Raw genomic sequence first — 24290 nt, 5'->3', positions numbered from 1 at the left:
TTAGGGATAAAAGACAGTAGAAACAACTGGTTCTATCACTCCTGCCCTGTGACTCTAACTCACCCCTGTTGTCTTTGTGTTATAAATATGGTCTCTGAGATTACATCAGCAAATGCCAGTTTGCAGCACATGTTGTTTATCATGGTGTCAGCATAATAAGGAAAAAGGGTCCAAAGAAACATTCCATCTGCCAAATGGCTTTAGGATACTCCAGAGCTTAGTTCCTCACCGATAGCTTGGGATGCAACCTTAGAGAAAAGCAGCAGATGACTAATGGGAGCTGTGGCAAAGGATGTCAGCTTAGTTCAGGCTGGGTTAGCAAGCATCAGGTGCATGCTGCAACCTCTGCTTCATAAGCCTACCACACATTTGATGAGCAAGGAGAAAGCAAAATGCTGGGGATCCCTTTGGGATCAAATGAACTAAGAAATGAAGGCAAAACATATTCAGTTTGGACCATGGTTCTGCCCTGAGGCTCCAAAAACTTCTGAGGAATTCCCTTTGGCCCCTACATGAGACCAAGATGCGGTTTGCTCTCACCCTCCAAGTAAGCAAGAAAAAATACAGAGGAGGTCAAGTGAGGAGGTCAAAATGACTTGAACTCATTTAGGATCTCCAACTTCTGTAAGAGGAGGTGTCATTCCCAATGTGGTAGCTAGTTTGCAGTCAGGCAGACGCATTCCTCTGCAATTCTGATATTTCAGTCACAATTAACTTCTTCCTTCATTAACCTGAACTGAAACGCAACGCTACCCTGTGCCAGCTCATAAACAGTCACTGCACTTCATACCCATACTGCACAGAAACAAACAAACCTAATTAGGTTTAGCTTTCAGAGCTTCTGACTCTCCAAATACCTCTCAATGTTTCTCATTGTGATGGGCCACATTCAGAGGCATGAATAGGTCTGAGAGGTGCGGCACTGCCTTTGGCTTTTATAGCTTTAGTGATTCGGACAGCCCCTCCATTTTGACTGTATGACAACTGGGAAAACAGTCTGCAAAGCCATTTTCTCAAAGCTATTTAAGTGAGCACTGTAAGTTTATGTCTTCTTTATGCTGTCTGCAACTACTCTTCAAATCACTTAGCTACAAAGTCTGTCTATGAATAAAATCTCCATGCTTCAGATCTGGCATCAGGGAAAAATTGGGAGAATCCTCTTTTCAATCACTGCACTTGAGTGATATTTCTGTGCAGAGAGCTACCATAAAAGACTACAGACCTTTTAATTCTTCAAGATATCACCTACAACAACGACGGTAACAGTGCAAAAGAAAAGCTAAAGACGACTGAATCAAATTGAATTGCAAAGCAAATTCGTGAAGGAAGGTATTTCCAAGACATCAGAACTGTCACCCCGGATCTTAAATGCAATCAGGACCTCCCATTTATCCACATCTCATCTGAGCAATCCAATATACAGGCAAGTGCTTTTTGTTTTGATTTTGCCAGAGTTGTCATTCTGTTCCTTTTTCCTCTCGTCTTTTAAATGCTTTTTAACTCCATCCTCTCAACCTCTACAGAAATCCCAAGAGTACAGATAAAAGTTTTGCAGTGCACACTGGGTTTTGAACTAAACAACACCTTCACCAAGAATATGCACTCTTCACAGAACACTTCATGGTGAAAGTAATACATGAAATCTATGGTTCAAGAATTCCTTGAGATTCAAAACGGCACCTCAGTGTCTGAAAGGAGCAGCTCTTCATATATGGGACTTCTGGTCTCATCTTCTTTCTGCACCCTTTGGATTGACTTTGCACCTCTCTGTGAGGCATCAATTCTAAAACAAATCCTGTCACTGACAGCCAGGAAGAAAGGAAATGTTCTGGGGATAGGGGATCTTACACAGCAGACCAACCCATGATAGAAAATAGGGACTCACAGCACTTCAGCTCCAAACACTGCCTTTTTGAAGTGCAGGCAGTCAGAGAATCGCATTTTGTAGAATTTATTCAATTTTCTAATAGAAAGTTTTCAACAACCTAAGAGAAAAAGAAATATTGGGATAGAAAGAAAATGGTAATTTAAAAAGTCAAGAGAAATGTTCTTATTAAAATAGAAGAGACTGCTTTCCTTAGTGCTTTGGAAGAAATAAACAGTTCTAATTCCCAGACTGCTGTGAAAATCTGACTCTAGTGAAATGAAACTAACGCCCAAAATACAGCATTAAATTAAAGTTCAGCAGGGAACTGAGATCTCTGCCCAGCAGAGAGTAAGCAGCCTTTTGTCATATCCCTAAAGACAGAGAAGAGGCTATAAGGTAGAAAAGCCATTCTGCAAGCCTCAGCTTTTCAGAGCACTCAACCATCTGCCCCTAAGTCCCTTTCACCTGTAAACTAGCCTAAACAAATATGAAAGTTTCTCCTTTCTGAAGTTCAGCACAGAATTATTAGGCTTGTTGCAACCTATGTCTGAACAGGGTAAAGCAGATGCTTCTCATGTAGTCTCTCAGGCAAACAACTGTGTGGGCAGATGCACTGAAGGGGAAGATGTGGCCTGGAATACACTCTGCCTATTAAAGCATCTTCATGGTGGTAAGAAGTGTCAAAACTGCAGGCAGTTGGCTTCTCTCTAGGGCTCCAAACGGTAACACTTAAGAAAGCCGTAGCCCCCAGGACACTGCTAGGTCTAATGGTCACCTGGAATTTCATAGTATTAATGGGAAATCAATGAAGATTTTCCTGATCTAAGTCCCTAGAGTGCAAGCGAAAGAAGAAACAGCCCAAGCGTCTTCAGGAGAATGGATACAAGTTTGTCAGTTTCAGTTTCCAGCACCAGAGGCTGTAGGCACAGTCGTAAAAAGTTGTGAAACCCTGAGCATCTTAGGAGAAATCCTCCTTTCTTGGGAGAAGTCATATAACTGCTCAACAGGAGGAGGAAGTAGTCCTGGCTCATGGCAGGAAGCATTTTGGCTCTGATGCAGCCAGAGGCTACAGATTCACAATGGGCTGGAGCCTGCTTGACTCTTTCCTTATGCCGGCACTCCAGGGTGGACTCATTTCAAGTGATGGGTGCTCTCAGATCACCAGGATGGCTCTGATCACTAGCAGTGAGAGGCAAGAGGAATCATAACCGGGAAAAAGTATTCTCAGCATCTTTCTTTGGTATTTGCATGTTGTTCTACTGATTTATTTATGAATATAAATCTCAAATTACACAACAGTAAAGCATGTTTTCCAAATACTTTCTTGTGTTTTCTAGGAAATGGACACCCCCTACCTCAGCTCCAAACCCAGTCATTGGCAGGTTGGGTCAGCAGCCTCTGCCCAGCACCATGTGGGGACACAGCCAAAGTCCCGTCAGCTCAGTCTTGGCCACACGGCCTTGGTTAACTCCTTACATGCAGAGGGTTGATATCTCCCAGCAGTAATGTGTAAAAACAAGGAACACCTGGAGATTAAATCTGGCCTCTAAGTGCTGAACACCAGCACATCAGGAGGTGCCCAAGAAGAACAGAGGCCATCCATGATTTATCACCACGATAAGAACAGAGATTCTCCTCTCAGCTGCCTCTCCTTCTTCAGGCACAAAGACATGACCTCTCCACAGTGATTTTACCCACTGATAAATACTAGTAATCAATGTGTTTCACTGAGGAGCAAAGGGCAGGACTGAGGAAGCAGCTGTTTCCAGGGTGCTCCAGTGTTTCTTAGTCACCTGTCTCAGGAAAGACATTTCAGTACTCAACAAGACACCAAATACAGATAGGGTAATATTCAACACCATGCTGAGGCTTTCCAGCTAGGGATGGGAGACACAGAGAGGAACAGCTTAGAAGGAACCCTAAAGAGAACATGAAACTAATAAAATTGATGAGATAAATAATCCAAACTAAACAAGCTTAAAAGAGGGAGGCTAAGCATGGGCTTGGTTTTTGCTGTCAATGTTGTATAGTAAATACAGAGCTCTGCTCTTGTTGGGAACAGAATAAAACCCAATAAGAATTAAACACTTACAGGCCTAAAGAGCCATTAGAACTTCCACACATTGCATGTGTTCCAGAATTTCACCAAATCATTCCTACACTAAACTCAATTTTTCTTTCAGAAAGGAATACAGTTTGTAAGAAAAGTATTGGAGTGCCATAAGTCAGGAGGGTAAGATGTGCAAGAGGTGTGGCTTTCGTGGGACAAAGAGAGAAGGGCAATGATGGAGGCACCCAGACCATGGGTTGTAGCCATGCACATCCAGGGGTGCATTTCAGCTCTGGCCTCATCTGATCCCCCATAATGCAATAAGCGGAGATGTTGGTATTGAGAAATCAGTGCCCAGCTGTGATGACCTGACAGCTAATCAGGGAACAACAGCAGAAGCTGCCAAAAAAACTTACAATATTCCCACCAAAGATTTACAAAAAAAGAAATCAGAAACAAAAAACCTTTCTTTTAAAAGAATTAAAAAAGCAAGCATTTAAATCCTCTTGTTTCATAATTGAGCCAAGGGTTACGCCACAATTCAGGTAAATTATATTTATGTAACTGGCATTTGGCTGAATGCATAATTCCTATTTAACAGCTGAAGAGAGGCATTTTGGGTCTTCAAAGAAATCTGACAGGTAATTCCCACTGTAGTTCTGCAGGGTAGCTGAGAGGTAATTATCCTTCTCACTAGTAAATCAATTAGGAATGAATGTATGGAAAGTTTTTCTCCTCCTCCAAGTAACTGCTAATCCTCTAAGCACTAATGAGCAGATAGTGTTAGCAACAGTGTGCAAACCCATCAAAAATCGACAGGAGCTGCAAGGCGTGCAGGGTCCAATCAGTACCTAGCAGCTAATGCCTCAGGAGAGAATATCTTGTTTGGAAAGGGTCTGCATGATCCACTGTGTGCTCACAGGCCCTGTGCACGTCTGTTACTTTTGGTATATCCCTCCTTGTTTATTACCTCAAAGACCGATTTTTGAGGCTTGCAGACCACTGCAGTTGTGTTCAGTTAGCCAGCACTTGTGCTGTCAGAGGTGAAAAACAAGGGATCATAGAACCATAGAATGGTTTGGGTTGAAAGGGTCCTTAAAGGTTGCCCAGTTCCAACTCCCTGCCATGGCCAGGGCCACCTCTCACTCCACACCCCGTCCAGCCTGACCTTGAACACTGCCAGGGATGGGGCAGCTACCGCTTCCCTAGGCAACATGTGTCAGTGTCTCACCACCAACACAGGAAAGAATTTTTTCCTAATGTCTAACATAAATCTACCCTCTTGTCAGTTTAAAGCCATTTCCCCTTGTCCTATCACTACATGCCCCTGTAAAAATCCCTCTCCAGATTTCTTGTAGGCTCCTTCTAGGTACTGGGAGGCTGCTATAAGGTCTCTGCGGATTCACTTACTGCTTTGTGATTCATTATTGGTGGCTGTCCTCAGGAGCTCAGCAAAACCAAGCTGCTTACTCTGCAGGCCACTTTAACAATATTCACCCAGACAGACTTGGGAGAACGTTACAACACAAGTGTGTTTTTTGCAGTGCACAACCTCATGGATCTGTAGGGGCACATGGACAGTAAACCTGAAATTGAATTTGACAAATCCCAGATTCTACAACCCAGTGACACCTTCTTTGGGCATTTTTGAAATGCTGCATTGTTGTTTGGAATTACTTTGATGGTCAACACAGCAGAGTCAGCTCCAGGTTCAGACAAACCAGCTTTCTACAACCATGTACAATATCAGTGTCCATATATTTAACAGAGATAGAAAGAATGGAAACAAGTTGTTCCCACAGCAGCCAGCACTCATGCTGGTTTTCTGTATCTTTTTTTCTAACAGCACATCTCCCCATTTCAAAAGACTTTTTGCAAGGGAGAAGAAGAGCAAAGATGCACAAATAGGTCCAGAAATAATTTCTTTAAGACATAAGAGCAGAAAAGAGGTTAAAATTGTCATCTGAAATAAGAAAGCAGCAGGTAAAGACAGGTCTGCATGCCACTATATAATGAAATGTAGGTATTATTAATGGAAATAAAGAGAGAAAAGACTGCTAATCTGTAAGCTTGATAGCTTCAGAAATTGCTAGAAAATAATGATATGTGCTAGTACTCTGATTTGTGAGGGAGACTTTACACCAGCGACGTAGGATTTGTAACTGATTTTGGGTGGGCAGAGTTGCTTTGGAAACAGAACGAAGAAGAGTTAACTCTTCAGTGCCTACAATATTGGATACGGGAGGGGTGGAAGGCCAGGAGAGCCCATTGTAAAACATCTTCATTCCATTTTGCTCAGGACAAAAGGAAGTCAAATTAGTTGTCACAATAATTCAGCTTCTGCGTCAGAAAAAATATAAGCCAACCCTTACTGCATTCTTCTTCTCCTGTATGCATCCAAACACACACATATTGCTGCCAATAGTAAGGAGAGCTATGGCTGCTTTAAGGTTGCCCAAACTTCTGTAGGCTGACTAGTGATGGAAAACACAATACTAGTAATAAGAACAGTACAAGTATCAAAATACCAGTTTGGAAACCTATGGATGGAGACAGGAGAGGGGCACTTTGGACGTGATCAAGGCAAATGGGCTGCAACCCATCCAAACACGAATCCACTGCCAGCAATTAGGTATGTGCTGCAACCCACCCACATTAATTTGTGTGGGTAGATGAAAGTATCTCAGTCCCACTACCTCCCCTGAATCAACACAAGCAATAATTTTAAACCAAAAAGGCACTGAATAGTAACTCCTGGGCTGTGTTCTGTGAGCCAGCTGCAGCCTTAATTGCATCATGTGGGAAGCATGAGCAAGGGGCTTGAAAGCTATGACCTCATCTTCTCTCCCACACATTCAAATCAAATTGTAGGTCTCCCACCCACTCTCCCAAGCATATACTGCTTTCAGCCCCCTTATATGATGCAACCAATGAAAATGTCATTTACATCTTTACCTCCAACTTCTTAGCTAGGAAAAGAATAAAGGGGAAAAGAGTCAAATGCAGAAATAAATGTCTTTTACACAGTATTTCAAATAATGAGACAGAGAAGGCAGGGAGAGGTGTATTAGCCAAAGCAAGTTTAAGCAAGAGCCCCAGAAATATTTGTGTGAGTTCAGCTTCCTTAAAGTTATAACAGTCAGAAGCAAACAAAAGCAACCCTTTTATTTCTCTTAACACATTTAGCAGAAGATTAAGTGCTCCATCCCTATCACAAGTGAAATAGGCATAGTTCTACTGGATTACATGGAATTGCAGTAGTGCAACTTAGCAAATTCAAGCTCTTGTGAATTACCAACGGATTTCACTTTAGGATCATAATTCCTCTCAAAATGAACAGAACGCTGTAATTTTGTTTCTATAGCTACCAGCTCGATGGCTCTCCCTTACCTTCCTCTTGTTAGTGGGACTGACATAAAGGTAGCTCAACACAGTCTTCAGGCCTACTTTGTCATTTAGCTTTTCATAGGTAGTGCCATAGTCTGTTGACCTGGAGAAAAGAGTAAACAAAAAGAGTTTCTGTGGTTATTAAAGCTCAGAGAAAGGAAATGACCATGTGAACTGATTCTCAAAGTTACAGCTTAGCATTACTAGCCTTAAAACTCTATTTGTGTTTCATTCAGTGGGCCACAGAAAAGAGAAGAGAACTTGAGTCCTTTGGGGCAGGGTCTGTCTCTGCATCAGTTGATCTTATATACCTGGGAAGCTGTGGTGCACCTGTGAAGGGGCAGGCTCTGCTCTTATGTGCCAGTGTGGTACTGCCAATGGTGTCGACACAAGAGGACTCTGATCTCAGCAGCACCCTTCGTACGCATTCTTTTTTCAGACAAGTCCAACAGAAGACTCCAAATCCACCGCCAACAGTTTAAGTAGGCTGGTTTTTGACTTGGCGATGGGGATCCAAATGTGGCTCAGAATTGTAACAGCTGAACTCGTGTCTAGATAAAAATGTGCTTAAACTGGCATCTCGAGTCCTCAGTCACCCCCATCCTACTTTGTGCCAGGCATTTAATTTTTCTGAGATACCAAGACAGATTCAGGCCCTCACACTAGCAAATCCCACCCGGAGAAACAGATGATCTGGGGGTGGCATTATCCATTCGTGACTGGGGAAAAGGGCTGCTTCGTCACAGAGGGTTTTCTTGTAGCTTCCTCCTCCTCATTTGTGGGTATGTTTGAAACCTCACTTTGCCCTGCTTGTTTTTCTGCTGTTTTCGTACTCTGCTTTTCCTAACAAACAAGGTTTTTCTTACCAGAACATATCAACAGCTACCTAGTACAGGATCCCACACGTGAAGAGGGGTTAGCACCTGCTTACTTTAGCAGGGGTGACACAACCTGCATTAAAAGCCCACCCACCCACTGCATGCAAACAGTGGGGAGAGCCTGGCTCCTGACCCTACACAGCTTCCATCATATGGACAGAATAAACACAATCCTTATTGGGTGGACAAGGAAAGCCCCTTACACTATGCCTACCTGGACCTACCTATGATTTTACTAAGATGACAATTCATGGCCCCTGCCCTCCTCTCTAAACATGCTTTTTACTAAGCAGATAATTAGAGAACATGCAGCAATTCAGTGGCTTTCCTAGTAACTAGCTCCACCAATTTTCTGATTTTCTGACTTTACCAAGCCACCAACATTTGCAGCTTTGTGGTTCTGCCTAAGACCAATCCTCTGCTCCTTGTCTGTCTGGCAGAGAAACAGCCCAAGTCACCCTTCTGGCATCACAAAGTACCACTGCACCCAGCGGTTTAAGGCTTGCACTCAAGAGGCTGCAGAAACTGAGTGATGTCGGAATCTGCACCCAGCTCTGCTGGTTTCCCTACTGTTAGTGGAGTCCAGAATAACATCAAAAAACCCCAAACATGCTGCTAAACCAGATAGCTGTTTTCAGGTTCCCGAGTAGAAGTCAAAAGCTTGTTTTATCACTGATGTGGTTCCAAAGTATTTGCTTCTGTGTATCCTTCAAGCACAATTCCTAAATGCTTTGCAAACTTTCTTTCTTTAAATGGGTTGAACCAAACGTTCTCCTTTGAACACTAAGCAGTTAGGGGTGCTTCCAGTCCTAAATAACTTCCTTGTGTTCTGGTTTAGCTCTAATACTAATATTAGCTCTGCTTACAGTTAAGTATTGATACTTACTGGGCTTCACAGAGACATCCCAAAGGATATTACAATAATATACCACATTTCCATAGCACTTTCCCATCTGAAGAATCTGAAGCTCTTGTCTCTTTACGTATCAATTTCATACAAAAACCTAGCAGCTCTCCCCCTCCAGCCAAGCTTGAACGTGAAGCAGCTCGATCAATAAACTGAATAATCCAGGCCAATTAATTCCACTACATGAGGCCGCCTATACATGCAAATTAACAGGTGAGGAATCCTCAAGTAACACTAAGCACTCAGCAGAGGGTAAGACGCAAAGGGCAAGCACTGAGGTAGTTCCTTGATCTCACTCTTCCAACGGCACTAAAGCTCCAAACAAGCACATTCATGACTACACATGTACCAACCACCAGGCAGGAAAAGAGATCACCGGTTTCAATCAGCATTCAAAGAGAATGCAAATAACAGTTTAATATTCTGACAGAGCTACTTTGGTTTTGTTCTCTGAGTCATTTTCAGATCTCCCAAAATGCTTTGCACTTCTAAAGATGCAGGCTGGATGCCCTAATGACTCTTTCTCATTAAATCATTATCACTCGTTGCATTTGCCCTTTCAAAGAATAGCTAGAAAGGAAGTAGGATCATTATTTCATTAGCTTCTCTAAAGCTGTCTTTATTATCATGACAGTCACCACTGGCTTCACAGAAACATCTCAAAGGATATCACAATAATATACTCTATTTCCACAGCACTTTCCCATCCAAAGAATCTGAAGCTTTTGTCTCGTGTTAATCCATTCAGACTAACAAAGTCCCGAGGGCCATACTGGGTAATATTATCTCTATTCTAGAGATGAAGAAACTGAAAGCTTGCATAGGCAACCATTCATTTTTTCCAAAAGCAGGCACCTACAATTAGCTATTTCAGCTTCTATAATAATCTAGTGTATGGCTTGATACTCAAACCCACTAAACTCCTACCATTAATCTGCCTAATTTGAAAACAAGTATTTACCAAAAAAAAAGAAATATATATATAATATATATACATATATGCAAATTTGGCTGCCTAATTTATCAACCCAAGCCTGAACATTTGAAGAGATGTGGCCCAAAGGTGGAACAGAACAGTTCTGGTTCAGCTTTTCATCTTAACTTGAATCCTTCTCCTTTACTAATTACTTTGCAGTTAAAGACTTCTAAGTGCAGATTAACTAGCCCACATATCCTTACAGTTGCTTGACCCTACAAGCAAAACCTGGTGCTGTGTTTTCTCCCAGTCATCTGGTCAGAATAGGATCCCCTTTAAAACACATTATTAAAGGACTGGAGGGGAAGAAAAGCTGCGGTTATATCAAAATGACAAAAGACTCAGTGGTGCAAAAGACCCTGTCAATAAGTCACACCCCAAATGCCTGCTTTAACTTTGGTTAGGCCTTTTATGGCCAACTGATCCTGCCTAGCTGGTTCTCCTCTAGATTGCTCCATTGAAGCCATCACTTGAGTCTCATCATCTTGGAAGACTTTTATTGCCTTCAGCTTCAAGTTGATATTTGCAGATTTCTTCTAACCACACACACACTTGTATACATAAATGGAAGTGTTATTAACAATGCTTTCATAAAAGAAATTGTTGCACCTCCTTACACTGCTGGTAGCACAGAAACTCTTACAATGTGGAATGGACTCTGGCTATACAAAGCCTGAAAAAGCTCAGCCCATATATGTGGGCATTTGTCCACATGTCCTTGTACATGGACCTTACAGCATCTGATTGTGCCCTCTACCCTGCCTTCCATCCTGCAATCCAAGCTGCTGACAATACCACAAGAAAGGCAACACAGTGAAAAGCAAAAAAAACTCAAGGAATATTCCATTCTTGAATGCAACTTTATCTTCTCCAGTGACACTTTGTGGTTTTTTATAACCAGCAGTTCCTACCAGACATGAGGAAGAATCTCTTTGCTAGCATGAGTTAACATGAAGAAAGACTTGATCCAGTGCAACACAAGTCTCTTACTCATATAACCAAATAAATGTGAGCTTTCCCTGATCAGGCTGTGGCACCAAAACCTACATATTGTCTTTATAAAAGTAAAGTTTATAATGAAGTTATTTTATTGGGAGTCTGTAAATTTTATAATCCTATTCTATTATGACCATTTGGGAACAAAAATCACCTGCCTGATTCCACTGCCTTCCCATGACAGGCCATGATGTGGTTTAACCACTGCTACAAGTGCTCTCCCACAGTCTGGCAAGCAAGGGCTCGGGGCACACCGAAGCAGAGAAGCTTCTCTCTACCAAACCTGGTCATAACTCAGTGCACCGAGAGCTAACAAAATCCATCTTGTTCTGATAGATCTGAACCTGAGCTTCCCTGAATCTGATAAACTGAGCCAGCAGACTTGAATATTGTGGTAATATTTGCTGATCCCAGAGATAAGAAGTAGAGGTGTGGAGAGACAGAAGAATGCCATATGTATAGCTTTTAGAGGAGTCCTCCTCTCAGATGGTTTCCATTTCAGGGCTCTGTCAAGCAGAGAAAGGAGTTTTTGTTTGTTTGCAGTCTCAGCTACTCAGCTATGGAGATAGGTTATAAAATATGCATCAGTCTTTCAGGAGAAAAAAAAGCTGCACATGCTGGCAATGGATGGCTGGTAGGGATAAGTCAACCTCCTGGAGTGTACATGTGCCACAGACTCTCCTCTCAGGGGGTTTCTCCTCTGCGCCTGTGATTCTCTTCAATTGTGTGTGGAGAAGGAGCAGGTATGGTTCTGATTTTAGATTCTCAGCCTTTTTTCCTAAGATACTAAAGCTTATGCATTCATCTTCAGATCAGAGTCCCACTGCACACACACACCTGCAGCCCCAAGCGAGAACTGCATGGGGGCACAACTCCACTTCACTGAGCAGTAGAATATTCCAATTCCCTGTGCACTTCAGAGAGCCCCAGGACCCCACACAGCTCAGATTAACATTTGCTTCTCTTCTCATGTGCCTGCAAACTGCCTGCCTGCAGTGTGCCTGTCTCTCCATGCCCCCCCCAGACAACTTCTTCTTTTTACCCATTGGCCAATTTTCTCCCAGTCTGACCAAAAAACAGAAATCCAAGAGGAGCAAAGTTTCTACAAGTGTCATGAAAACCAGCAGCCAGCAAAAGGAGAGCAAACTTACTACTGCTCAGAGAAAAACTGCAGCATGAAACCAAACCCCATGAGATATGACAACAGGCACGTGTCTCTGAACATCCAGCTGCAGGAAAACATTCAAACACAGCTCACATATTAAGACACTACAAAGAAGCCAACTACACAAGAAGTCAGGTTGCCAAACTCCCATTGCTTGTGAAACAATTTGTTTCCAACTCTCCCTTCCCTTTCTTGCCCCTCAAATTACCATCCCTGAGATAAAAGCCTTTCTGAAGCTGTGACACACTGAGGAGAGACCCCTTCCTGAGTCAGAGTCCAGCCTGACCAGCCCCTGTGGTAGTTCCCCTCTGGCCAGCAATCTTGATGACCAAAAGTGATTCAGGCCTCAGACAAAAGCTGGCTCAGCACTAACCCTACCACAGTACTTTGCATCAAATGGCTAAATGGGTTCTTACTGGAGTACAGAGTCCTAAATGAGGAACCAGGCAAACCACTTAGTATTAATGCACCACGTGGGAAGCTGGTCCCTCTCGCTTACAGGCAGAGCAGGGGGCTGCTCCTCTGCAAAAGGATATCAGTCTCTGAACTCTTTGAGAGCATTCTTTTTCTCTCTTGTTGAACATTTTAGACTAGCTCCTGGCTTTTGATGACTATGGCTGTTGCTGGGTGAACATCCTCCACTCCTCAGTGGAATGCAATATATTTTTCATACTTAGACAGAGCAGAGGAGCATGCTTTCCTCTCTGAGTGCTGCTTATGAGCCCAGACAAAGCCAGAACCTGCCTTGGGCAGTCAAATGCCTGTGACAGATACAGAGTTGGCCCTGCAGCTAATCCAGCCCCAGCTGGAGCCCTGGAAAGGCAGGTTGGCTGCCGTCACTGCCAAGGTAGAGAATGGGTGCGAGTCTAGCAGCTTCCTGGGCTTTCCCCTGTCTCTCCAGGACTATTTCATTACCAACTTCAAGGCAACCAGGGGAACCCTGGTTCAGCTCCCAGGCTGCAATAAGGTAGCCTAAATTTCACATAAAATGAGGCAGTGCCCAGAAAGATCCACTCTTACCAGTTCAAGGCTATCTGACTGACACACACACAGGGTCATTTTTACTGACAAAGAATAAAACAAAAGCCAAACACAAACAAGAAATCCCAAACAAACAAACAAGACAAAAGACTAAAAGGCAAACCAGTTTAAGTCATCCCAAAGGACCTTCTAACCCCACATGAGCATTGTTACCTTACACCATCAAAAATGGCTGTAATGGAACTAGCAAAGCCCTTAGTCCTTCCCTGTCTGGAGCTGACACAAATCTGGATGTGGACTTTTTACAACAAAGGTATCCAAGGAGGCCCTGCGGAGCCATACCTACTTACTAACCGAGTGTCTGTACTCCGTGAATCTTTCACTTAACAGAGCACAGTACTTGCTGTGCTGAGAACTTGTTTTTACCCAACCATGACTTTAGAATGACTGCAATACATATAAAGCCAGAATATTTTACAGTTGCAAACAGAAACAACAGTTTCCCTTTATCTCCATCCCACTAAAGTAAACTAAAGACAATAATGAAAAGTCTGGGGAGTGAACAGAAACTGAGCAGGCATATGGTACTGCTTCCTGGTGATGTTTCCCACCCTACAGCAATATCATGGTCTTCCTAAATTGAAGATGATGTCTTTGTGTGCAAGAGCCATTAGTGGGCTTTTAGTTCCATAAATCTGTCTAACCCCACAGGGAAGCTTTTGGCAACTTCATTATCACATGATAATAAACACTACAACTGTGTTTTGTTTTTGTTTTAACTTGATAACATAATTCAGAGCCCACTGCTACCACTTAAAACCAAAACTATGGAGCCCCATGCTGCCATTCGTGATTTTACTGATTGTTGATATACTCCCCACAGATCTTTTTCCTAGTCCAAAGAGCCCCTGTTAATTTAGCCAGTCCTTGTACAACCGATCCATGTGTCTGATCACTCTATGAATATTCTTTCTAATCCAATTATATCTTTTGTTGTGGATGCCTCAGGGATCAATCTTTAACAAGAAGATCTTTCTTGAAAAAAAAACCCAACCAACTATCTAAGTACATCAGCAAAACACCAGAGTATTTAAAACAACCTAAATAAAACCACTTTCTGTCATCATAATACAAGGGCTTACATTCACTACTTCTGGAACCATAGCCCACCAGTTCAAGTGGACTTTCAGTTCCACAAAGCTTCAAAAGTATCTAAACACAGAGATGCCCACTGGAGAAAAAGAAGTTCAAGCAGACCATAGTTCTGGTAATTTCTTTTGAAAAGATATTTTTTCCTTTCAGCTTACATGCCATCCAAACAGCTTAATACACCCCCCAATTGCTATTCTGATACCAGCACCCTTCCTCCACACCTTTTCTTTTCTGATTAATGACAATTTCCATCACCAAACATTCAAAAGACTTGAATATGACCTTTGTTGATAAATTTCAATTTATAATGTACAGTAGAGATTGGCAAGGCAAAATGAGCAGGCATGATGCATTAGTCATCATGATGTGCAGTTCGAAATGAAGGCGATAAGAGCTAAGTAAGAACACTGGCTTCCTCTTTTTCTTTTTTTCTTGCACATTCTCCTTTATTTTCAACAGCTAAGGTATCCTCAATTTGTTTTCCAATACAAGCCTTTGGAGGACAATGAATGTCTCAGAGGTTAGACAAAAGGATACAGAATATTCCACCTCTGGATTTAGGGACAATAAAGCACAGGAAAGGTGAGTATCTGTCATGTTCCTAGTGGCTTATTGCTCATCAGCATTTCATTTGATCACCATCCTACAAGGCAGGGGGACTGTTCACATCTGTCATTCCTTAACAGAGATGACTACTCAGATGGACATGAGCAGTCTCTGGTTTTGCATATTCAGCCTACAGGGATGATGGGAATTAACTTGAAAGCCATATATTTGCATAACTCTTGTTGTGCTTGCCCTGTAAGAACACAGTGGAGCTTTGGATATCCCCAGCAATCACTGACTATTTGAACAATGTGTCATTGGGTGCCTAAATAACATTCACCATCACAAATGGACTGTAGTTTCCCAACCTCCTCTCTTCAGTACCCAGGCTTTTCCTTACCTCCAGATACACCATTTCTGTGGAAATGGCAGAAGCAGTTTCAGATCTAAAGTAATCTATAAAATGATCCCAAGTAGCAAAAGGCTCTTTTGCGACAAAGTGGGGTGGGGTGTTTGCAGGAAATGGGTTTTCTTGAAGGAAAAAAAATAGCAGAGAAAGTGAGGGGTGCTCAGCAAAGCAAAAGTAGGAGATGCCACATCAAACCAAAGAACCACCTTGAGCACCAGGGTCTGATGCTCACTGCCCTATGACTTCTAGAGGCAGATTGCCTTTCCGTGAGGTAGAGATGAACATAAACCAAATTGATGGACCCTAGCACTTCATGGCAGGTAAGAATTATAAAAGCCTATGGAAAAGTATGCACTGTTTTTTTGAGAGCCTGGGATCCTGATCAAAGCAGGCAGCCTGCAGGTGTAGTGGTTACTAAGCATCGCTTTATATTCTGTTGCAGAATAACCCAGTATAAGGAGACACAAAAGCAACAAATACTAGTGCCTCCTATTGTGATACTAAAATAACTACTTCCTGCTGTAAGACTCCATCTTCTCTATATCATGGTCATTTATCTCATTTAAATTCAGCTGCCTACAAAGCAGGTATTTAGCTGTAGCTCCCAAAGCTGTCCACATTTTCTCTTTATTAGAGATTGTTAACTTCAGAGGGTAACTTATTCCTCCTAAAATAGGTGAGGATGTACTTCGTTCTTAAGGTGTCTTCCTCCCTTCAATGTAGAGGGACACCATAGCAACTAATTCACACACTTAACCATTAAGGGTCTAAGGTGTATCTCACACTAAATGGATTAGAAAAGTTCATGCACTGAGCTGGCAGCACAAATGAACGGAAGGACCTTAGTCATCCCAGCCGAGTTCATCATTTGTTGTAATGTGCCAGTGCTCTCTGTTTTAAATGTTGTTATTCTTGGGGATACGTGTGAGAATTGCTACTAGAAGTGCCAAATGATATCAAAACTCCACTGTGCCTTACACACTATAGCATTACAAAGAGGAGAGATAAGAGAAATGCCATATGGATTTCCCAACAGTTGCTGGCAGAATCATGAATATGAACAAAGACTAGAGGAAATGTGAAATGGCTTCTCCATAGAAACACTTCCCTTCACTGCATGCTTGCTGCATTACACCATTGATGACCCGCTGGCAATCTTTATCATGACCAGACAAAATATGAAAACTATACAGGCATCATGTAATGTTCACATCAGCAGCTTCAGTAAGGACATCAGAATCTGAATCATCATCTTATTGCTTCTGGCCTGAGACTAAGACACCCCATCCCTGCTGAAACGATGCAAGACACAGTTCAGTCGCCATGAAAGAGCAGCTAAGACAGTCTGGCTTCAGAGGGACCTCTGCTTTTTCTGCTCTGGTCATGTCACTACTTTGAAATATCTGTAAAAGCATTAATTCTGTACAGCTCTGAAGAATTACACCTCATCATTACTCACTTCTCATTTTCACTGTCTGAAAGATTTGACATATTTATCGTGTTCTTGATTTTGATGTATTCTAATTTTCCAAAGAGGTGTTTTATGCATCCCTGATAAAGCAGCATACTGATTTGATTCCAAGCACTTGACTGACTCAGCAAAGATGGCCTTATCAAGATATATTCAAGAAATTTGGTCTAGAGGATACTTTAATAGCCTCAAAAATAAAAGACAGCTTTGATGACAAAGCCTCATTAATTAATCAGATAATAATTGGATTATTAATTGGAAACAAGGCCCTTCCCAGGCCCTTTTTTTCTTTATTACCATAGCTAAAAATGCTTTTGCAACAATTCTCTTAAGTAGCTAATAATTTTAATTTGCATTATTTTGTAGCAAAAAGAAAGTGCTTTGAATGTAGGATTTTCTGAAGCAATTGTAGAGGTTCAGTTTAACATCCATGCTATTGGGTGCATTTAAGCTGGAACTCCCCTTAAATGTATATCATACAAAATATTGAGGGAAGACTATGGAACAGCGCCACTACTAAACTCTGCATTTCTGTGCGAGATGTGGATAACAAAGATGTCCTCCCAGCCACTCAGAGAGTAAGGACACACTGGGCAATACAAACAACCTTGACAGTAGGTCACCTCACTGCTCTGAGAGAGAGGGAAGATGCCTCAAATCTCAGCTTTCCATCTGGGGATACCAAACATCAGTGCCCTCCTCTGGGATGGTAGCTGAGGCCAGGGTTTACCAGAAACTTGCCTTTGACACTGCCTGCCTCTTCTGGGATCAGCGTTAGGTGCTACTATGAGGACACTTGATGAATCTGAGCCGTCTCTAGTGAAACACAAGGCATGTTAACATTTTCAAATTATAGGCAAATTTTTGCAGAACTGATGTAGTTAAAAATCAGGGCAGTGATGGAGGTAGTTCAGTCCATTTCCTTAGACACAGATATTAAAAACTGCAGACAATTCACAAACTAAATTTTACAGTCAGCCTGCAACACATTCTATTCCCTACCTCAGCTGACCCCTCTCCCACAAACCTTATGTCTACTTGCAACTCCCCTACTTGTGACCCACAAAGGCTACTGCCCCCAGCAGCACACCCACACAACCTGAACCTAAGTACCAAGAAATCCTGCCTAACCCCAGGCAAGGCTTATCAGCACTCCAGATTCCCATTTAGTTACCTTGGCTTCATGGGAAAAGATTGGCTTTTACCATTTCCCACAAGAAATAAACAGCTCATGAGATACAACCACCTAAGGGAGTTGACAGGACTGACAATGCAGGTCCATTCTAGACTCACAAATGCTTCATTACCTCCAGTTACATGACTGAGAGCTTCCACATGCTACTTTTCTACATTTAGTAAGACAGCATTAAATCACCAATTAGTTTAAGTGATCATGGCCCTATTATATTGAAGTGAATGAACAATAGCAGCAGATCTACACAAATTTTTAAGGTCAGGACACACTATTCCTATGTACATCTATAAACATACAGACTAATAACAACATTAACAAGAGGATGTTAGCATTTTGCAATCATTTCGCAATTATGCATTTGTGAGAATTCTATTTTTTGAAGAAATTTCAGAGGTTTAAACCTGCACAGATCAGACAAAGCAACAGTAGAAGCTAGGTTTTTCTTACGGAGCAAAGAGAATTTGGAGACATAAAAGAACACGAATAAGTCTCAAACTAATTGCTCTGAACAGTTTTTTTTTCAATCATAGAATCATAGAATAGTTAGGCTTGGAAAGGAACTTAAGATCATCTAGTTCCAACTCCCCTGACATGGGCAGGGACACCTCACACTAAACCATGCCACCCAAGGCTTTGCCCAACTTGGCCTTGAACACTGCCAGGGATGGAGCATTCACAGCTTCCCTGGGCAACCCATTCCAGTGCCTCACCAACCTTACAGGAAAGAACTTCTTCCTTATATCCAATCTAAACTTCCTCTGTTTAAGTTTTAACCCATTAAACCGTGCCTTATCACTACAGTCCCTAATGAAGAGTCCCTCCCCAGCATCCCTATAGGCCCCCTTCAGATACTGGAAGGCTGCTATGAGGTCTCCACGCAGCCTTCTCTTCTCCAGGCTGAACAGCCCCACCTTTCTCAGCCTGTCTTCATACGGGAGGTGCTCCAGTCCCCTGATCATCCTTGTGGCCCTCCTCTGGACTTGCTCCAACAGTTCTATGTCCATTGTATGTTGAGGACACCAGAACTGCACGCAATACTCCAAGTGAGGTCTCACGAGAGCAGAGTAGAGGGACAGGATCACCTCCTTTGACCTGCTGGTCACACTACTTTTAATGCAGTCCAGGATATGGTTGGCTTTCTGGGCTGCGAGTGCACACTGAAGCCAGCTCATGTTCATTTTCTCATCGACCAATACCCCCAAGTCCTTCTCCACAGGGCTGCTCTGAATCTCTTCTCTGGGAATCATATTTTCCCATCAGGACAGACTCCAGTTAAAGCTCTCTTTTGGTACAATAAGTAGATAAATAAATAAATAAAAACATAAAATCAGTCCATGCTCGATTCCTTTGAGGCTTAACCATTCCATTTAGTACTGAAATATCCATGACAGGGCCTGCAACCCCTGCCCCAGCTTTCTGAACCATACACTAAAGTTTTTGTGCATCACATAACATAGACATCATAATTCACAAGACAGAAGGAGCTCTCAGACTGGATTACACAGCTGGCAAAGCCTGTACGTAGGTTCCACCACTTGTTTTTGCAGGGTGGCTTTGTTATACAGCTGGGTCCCTGGGCAATAATCTAAGGGTGTGCTGAACAGTCCCAAATGACTCTCTTCTCATCCAGACAGTAAGGTTATGCCATTACATACTCTCCTAGTTCTTCAGAGCACAGAATTTTGGTGGAGAACATTAAGGATGGAAGTATATGTGTAAATGGAAGAAACCAGTCACCTGTTATCTTGGGCAAATCAGAGCAGCTGCTGGACTAAAACTTTCATAATACAGCACTACCCCGTGTGTAGATATTTCATGCTAGCACTGCCTGAGTGTGTCTTACTCATTCCCATGAGGGTTAACAGCCTTGATTCTAGGTAGCATGTGTTCAAAAACCAGACACTAAGGTCTAAGCTTGCACCTGTAATACGGACCTTCCAAAGAGGCAAGATTGCTGTTTATTGTCAGGGTTAATAAATAATTGTGATCCATATGGCAGATGCTAAACACGGGGGTCTCCCTCTTCCCCACAAACTGATGTAAGTTGTGGGCAACTCAGAAAGTACACAGCTGATCACTCCTGCACAATTATGCCCTAAGAACTCAGTGCCCAGTACCTTTCATACCATAGTTTTTCAAGCTTAATTTTACCCTGGATAAGCCTTCTTTTCCTGTCATCTTTTGCATTCAGCACTCAGAAGCTCATCTAACACAAAATACTTTGTCTTGGGAGAACAAACCTGTTGGATTTTTTTCAGACAGAAGATCAATAAAGTGGGAACAGCTCGAAAAGTCAATCAGCTCCAGCAAGTCCCCCAGGAGATGGCTGGGTGATTGTCATTTTAATGAAGGAATCGTAAATGAAGCACAAGGAAACACACATCCCCTTCAAACTCATGAGGGAGGATATCTTATGCTGAGAAGGAGGGATAGAAAAGGAAGCACTGGCAGAGATCAGTCATATCTGTAGCTTGATAGGCTGTTGCAAGCAGTAGTCAGAAAGGACTAACTAAAACTTCTTCAAATAGTAGCTTCAGTACTACACTGCAGAATAATATTTCCTCCAGGTATTAGATAAGAAATATTTTTGTTTAGGCCCTGAAATACAAGGATAAATATCCCTTATGCCTTTGCTCCTAAGGAGTGTACTGGAAATATGGTTCTTATTTATGTTAAAGTCATGCCTTTTACCTAAACAGAGTTTATGAAGAGCTTAAGAACCCTCCATGTTATCATGGCAAATGGAAGGGGAATGTCATCCAAGATGATAAAACATTTTTTTCTAGACACACTATGGATTTTCTTTATGGTTTTGGATGATAGTATAATAATAATAATAATAATAATAATAAATGTTAACTACTTATGAAAAGGATTAAACACACACACCGAAGATGCAGACTATGAGGTCCACTGAAGAAAGAAAATTTTTTCACTAATGGTACTGGAAGGTTTCTTGGGACACCTGCAAGGTTCCTACTTTGCCACGGGCCTCCTATGTGGTTGTGATCTTTTTGCCACTTACACATGATGACATATTTTGCTGTTATTAAAACCATGTAGTTTAGAGCATACCATCTCCCACAAAGGTGCTCACTGACATAAATATTTCAAACTGTAAACTAAGATCCACAATTTCTTAACCATGACAGATAGATTGGACTTATGGTGTGAGGTCCCATGCCCTGTGCTATGTCAGAGCGCAGAATCCATTAATACAATTGTCCATCCTAGCGTTCACATCTATGACTCAGTATGGTTTGAGCCTTTAGCCATGCTTTCTACTTGAACTTGGGTTCCAGTCCCACTCAGGACATCTGCTTGTTGATGATCCAACTGTTACTTATGTTTCTGACAGCACTGTTCATTAATCTGTGCTTCAAAAAAATATTGGAGCAGAACTCATTAAATTGTATAGTGTATCTTCAAGTAAACCCAGCATGGTTCACTCACAGCCCCTGGGCAGCTCTAAAGCAGTGGTGCTTTAGTTCTTTCAGTGATATTAGTAAACCAGGACAGAAATGGCTTGCTTTTTTTTTTTCTCCACTCTAATCAACTTGATGCTTCAAAAGCCAATGAGAAAATGAAGCAAGATACTACATTCCTGGAGGGCACCATTAACACCCCCAGTGATAATGTCAGCATAAAGGGTTGCCCATCTTTTAGCAGGTAGATTGCAATAGCCTGTGATTAATTAGGAAATAATGGCAGCTCATCATTGTCCATATTCTTATCCTTTTTAGATGCTTTCCCAGAAGGCACGTGGTTTATTTTAACATCAGCTTAAACATTCTGGGAATAAATCTTCCTGCAGGCTGAGTAGTAGCACTCTGAAAACAATCCCTCTGCTTGTTCAAGAAGTATCTTATCAACCGCTCTGTGCAGGGCCAGCTCTGCAGATTGTCTCTGCACATCTCCACAAGGTCTACTCTGAGGACAGAGGGGAAAATGAACTGTGGGTATAAAAGAGGAAGGTTCACACAGTGCCATGATTTCTAGAAAAAGCATTTAGTCATGATATCAGAACACATAGGTAGAGTGGTGCACCTCTGAAGTTTATTGCAAAGAATAAGGGCAGTGATGAGCAGCCAGTAGCTCAGAGCAGATGAATTTTCTTCCCTCGTTTCTGTCCTTTCAAAAGGTCCCTGGAAAGGCATCTGAACAGGAAACCTCCTAGATTAGCACCACTGCTTTGAGCATGCAACTTGGTTGCTCGTGTTTTAATGTTAGACCTTCAGCTTGCATATGTCCAAAATAAACTACTTATCACATCCAAAACTGGAAGCCTTAATACAGGACAGTGTATTCCTCAGAACGTTCACTCCACACAGCCCTATCACCCATAGGACTGTGGGTCCTAAGCAGACATGCATCATTTAGCCACTTGAAAACATAAACAGGTGAGAAGATCTCCCACTAAAGGAACACAGCGAAGCTTTAATCAAGCTTCCACCAATTTATTCTTCCACCCTCCCAATACCTCTTTAACCCTTCTGGTGTGTGTTTCTATTAATCACCATCCGTGTCGTCAAAAATGCTTTTCCCCAGACTCCATTTTAGACATACACATTTATTTGTGCTTAACTCAGATGTAAGGGAATACTTCCACGTTAATCATGGATCAATAAAGTTAATATTGAGACTTAAGTGCTGTGATTATTAAAAGAGGGAATGAAGAAAGAGATATTACATCATGTATGTATACATCTATGAAACAGCTGCTATGCTTTAAAACAATGTGTGTGTAATAATCAGTGTACTATGGTGAAATAGCAGCTGTCTTTTCAAGCCATCAGTAAATGCATGTTAGGTGTACTATCAGAAGGAGTTATTTGTTCATATTTTACTATATAACTGGTACTGAAAATTGAGAAAATAAATAATGAGGGTTTCCTACAAGTCATTATTTAGCAGAAATTATCTTTAATAACTCTAGTACAAAAAATATTTTCATGACTTAAATCTCCTTTCCTCATGGATGAAGGCAAATGATAAACATGAGCTTTTTAACCCCCACATTTTCCTTTTTTAAAAAAAGAAATCTCATTTTTCCAACACTTATCAGTGTCCCCACAGCAAAAAAAAAGGGGGGAAGATATTAAATGCATTGCTGGGAATGGGATCTCAGCCTTAATGACACCATCAATAATTGCTGTCACAAGCTAATATCAGAGTTGCAACCTTACAAGGAAGATAAAGAGGCAGAGTTTTTCAGATCTTGGTTTCTAGACAGGCTCTAAATGGGATTTTGCTACATGCCTTTAAATGCTGCCTGACTAGCTCATAGGGAGGAGAAACTAAAAGCAGGCTGCATCTAGATGGGGAGTAGTAAATCTAAGGTTGTCCTTTGAGCCTCCCAGAACAGTGGTGGATCCAGAAAGCAGAATGTAAATACAGCAAACGCTATCCTTAAGGCAAGCCTTACACCTTTGATGGCCTTCCCTGGACACCAAGGATATCCTCAGGCAGCAGATGCTTCATGCACCAGGCAGATTCCAGAAACTCTTCAATCAGCAGTACTCAGATGCCCTTCGGTCTCTACATCACTGCAAAGTTACTGTGAAGCTAAGACCTTGTCATCACAGTATAGGCACTATTAAGAGAATTTTTACTCCAAGATGCTTTTAAAGAGACTGAATGGATCCTAGTTGAAACTGTGACTGGAGAACTTAGATCAACTGCTCTTCAAATATTGGCAACTTGATGGCCTTGGCACTACCTGCAACCTGCACAGACCTGCCCTCATACGTGCAAGCTACAGATGAGCAACAGTGCTCCCATTTCTTGTTAAAATGCTAAAGACCAGACATTGACAACCGTTGTGTATTTGCAAAACATCAAACCAAGAACAGGCCAGTTGTTTGAGTGCTTCTCTGCACCCTGCTAGTGCAACTAAGCACGTCCTTCAGACTTGAACGGAGAACAGGCTTAACAATATGCCCCAGCTTCAGCTAGGAGGTAGCAGCTCCAGAGCCCAGATGTTTGGGGTCACCATGACTTCTCAGATGCCTGAATTATTAATAATATAGAATTAATATATTAATCAATAGAAAATAGTGGAGAGGGGAGAAGCATGCTGGGAAATCACCTTTAATTTTGCACATTAACATCTCCATGTAATAAGTATTTAGCATGGCACACTTGCACGTCTTGTTGCAATCCCTGACAAAACTCCCACCAAGGGCTTTACAGGATAGTGTTTCATTTCTAGTCTAGGAATGAAGACATTCCTTCTGCTTTTTACTTAGGGGTGGCCAGCGAATACAGTTCAGATCTTCCCTCCTGAATTGTCTAACTATGGAGACCCTTT

The 24290-nt window shown here is 41.9% G+C and overlaps 1 protein-coding gene across 1 annotated transcript in view; it reads right to left on the bottom strand.

Annotated features, from left to right (window-relative positions):
* Positions 1-24290, bottom strand: part of SORCS3 (sortilin related VPS10 domain containing receptor 3) — a 301150-nt gene that overhangs the window by 155785 nt on the left and 121075 nt on the right. The window contains exon 3 of the mRNA XM_062601930.1: positions 7308-7407. Coding sequence (XP_062457914.1) covers positions 7308-7407 — 100 coding nt within the window. The remainder of the gene's footprint in view (positions 1-7307; positions 7408-24290) is intronic.

Source organism: Pezoporus occidentalis, unplaced genomic scaffold (genome assembly GCF_034315485.1).
Source record: "Pezoporus occidentalis ecotype Australia unplaced genomic scaffold, CSIRO_AGI_Poc_V1 ctg73, whole genome shotgun sequence".
NCBI lineage: Eukaryota > Metazoa > Chordata > Aves > Psittaciformes > Psittacidae > Pezoporus > Pezoporus occidentalis.
The sequence above is the reverse complement of the archived record's forward strand: the minus strand, read 5'-3'. Positions and strand labels throughout refer to the sequence as shown.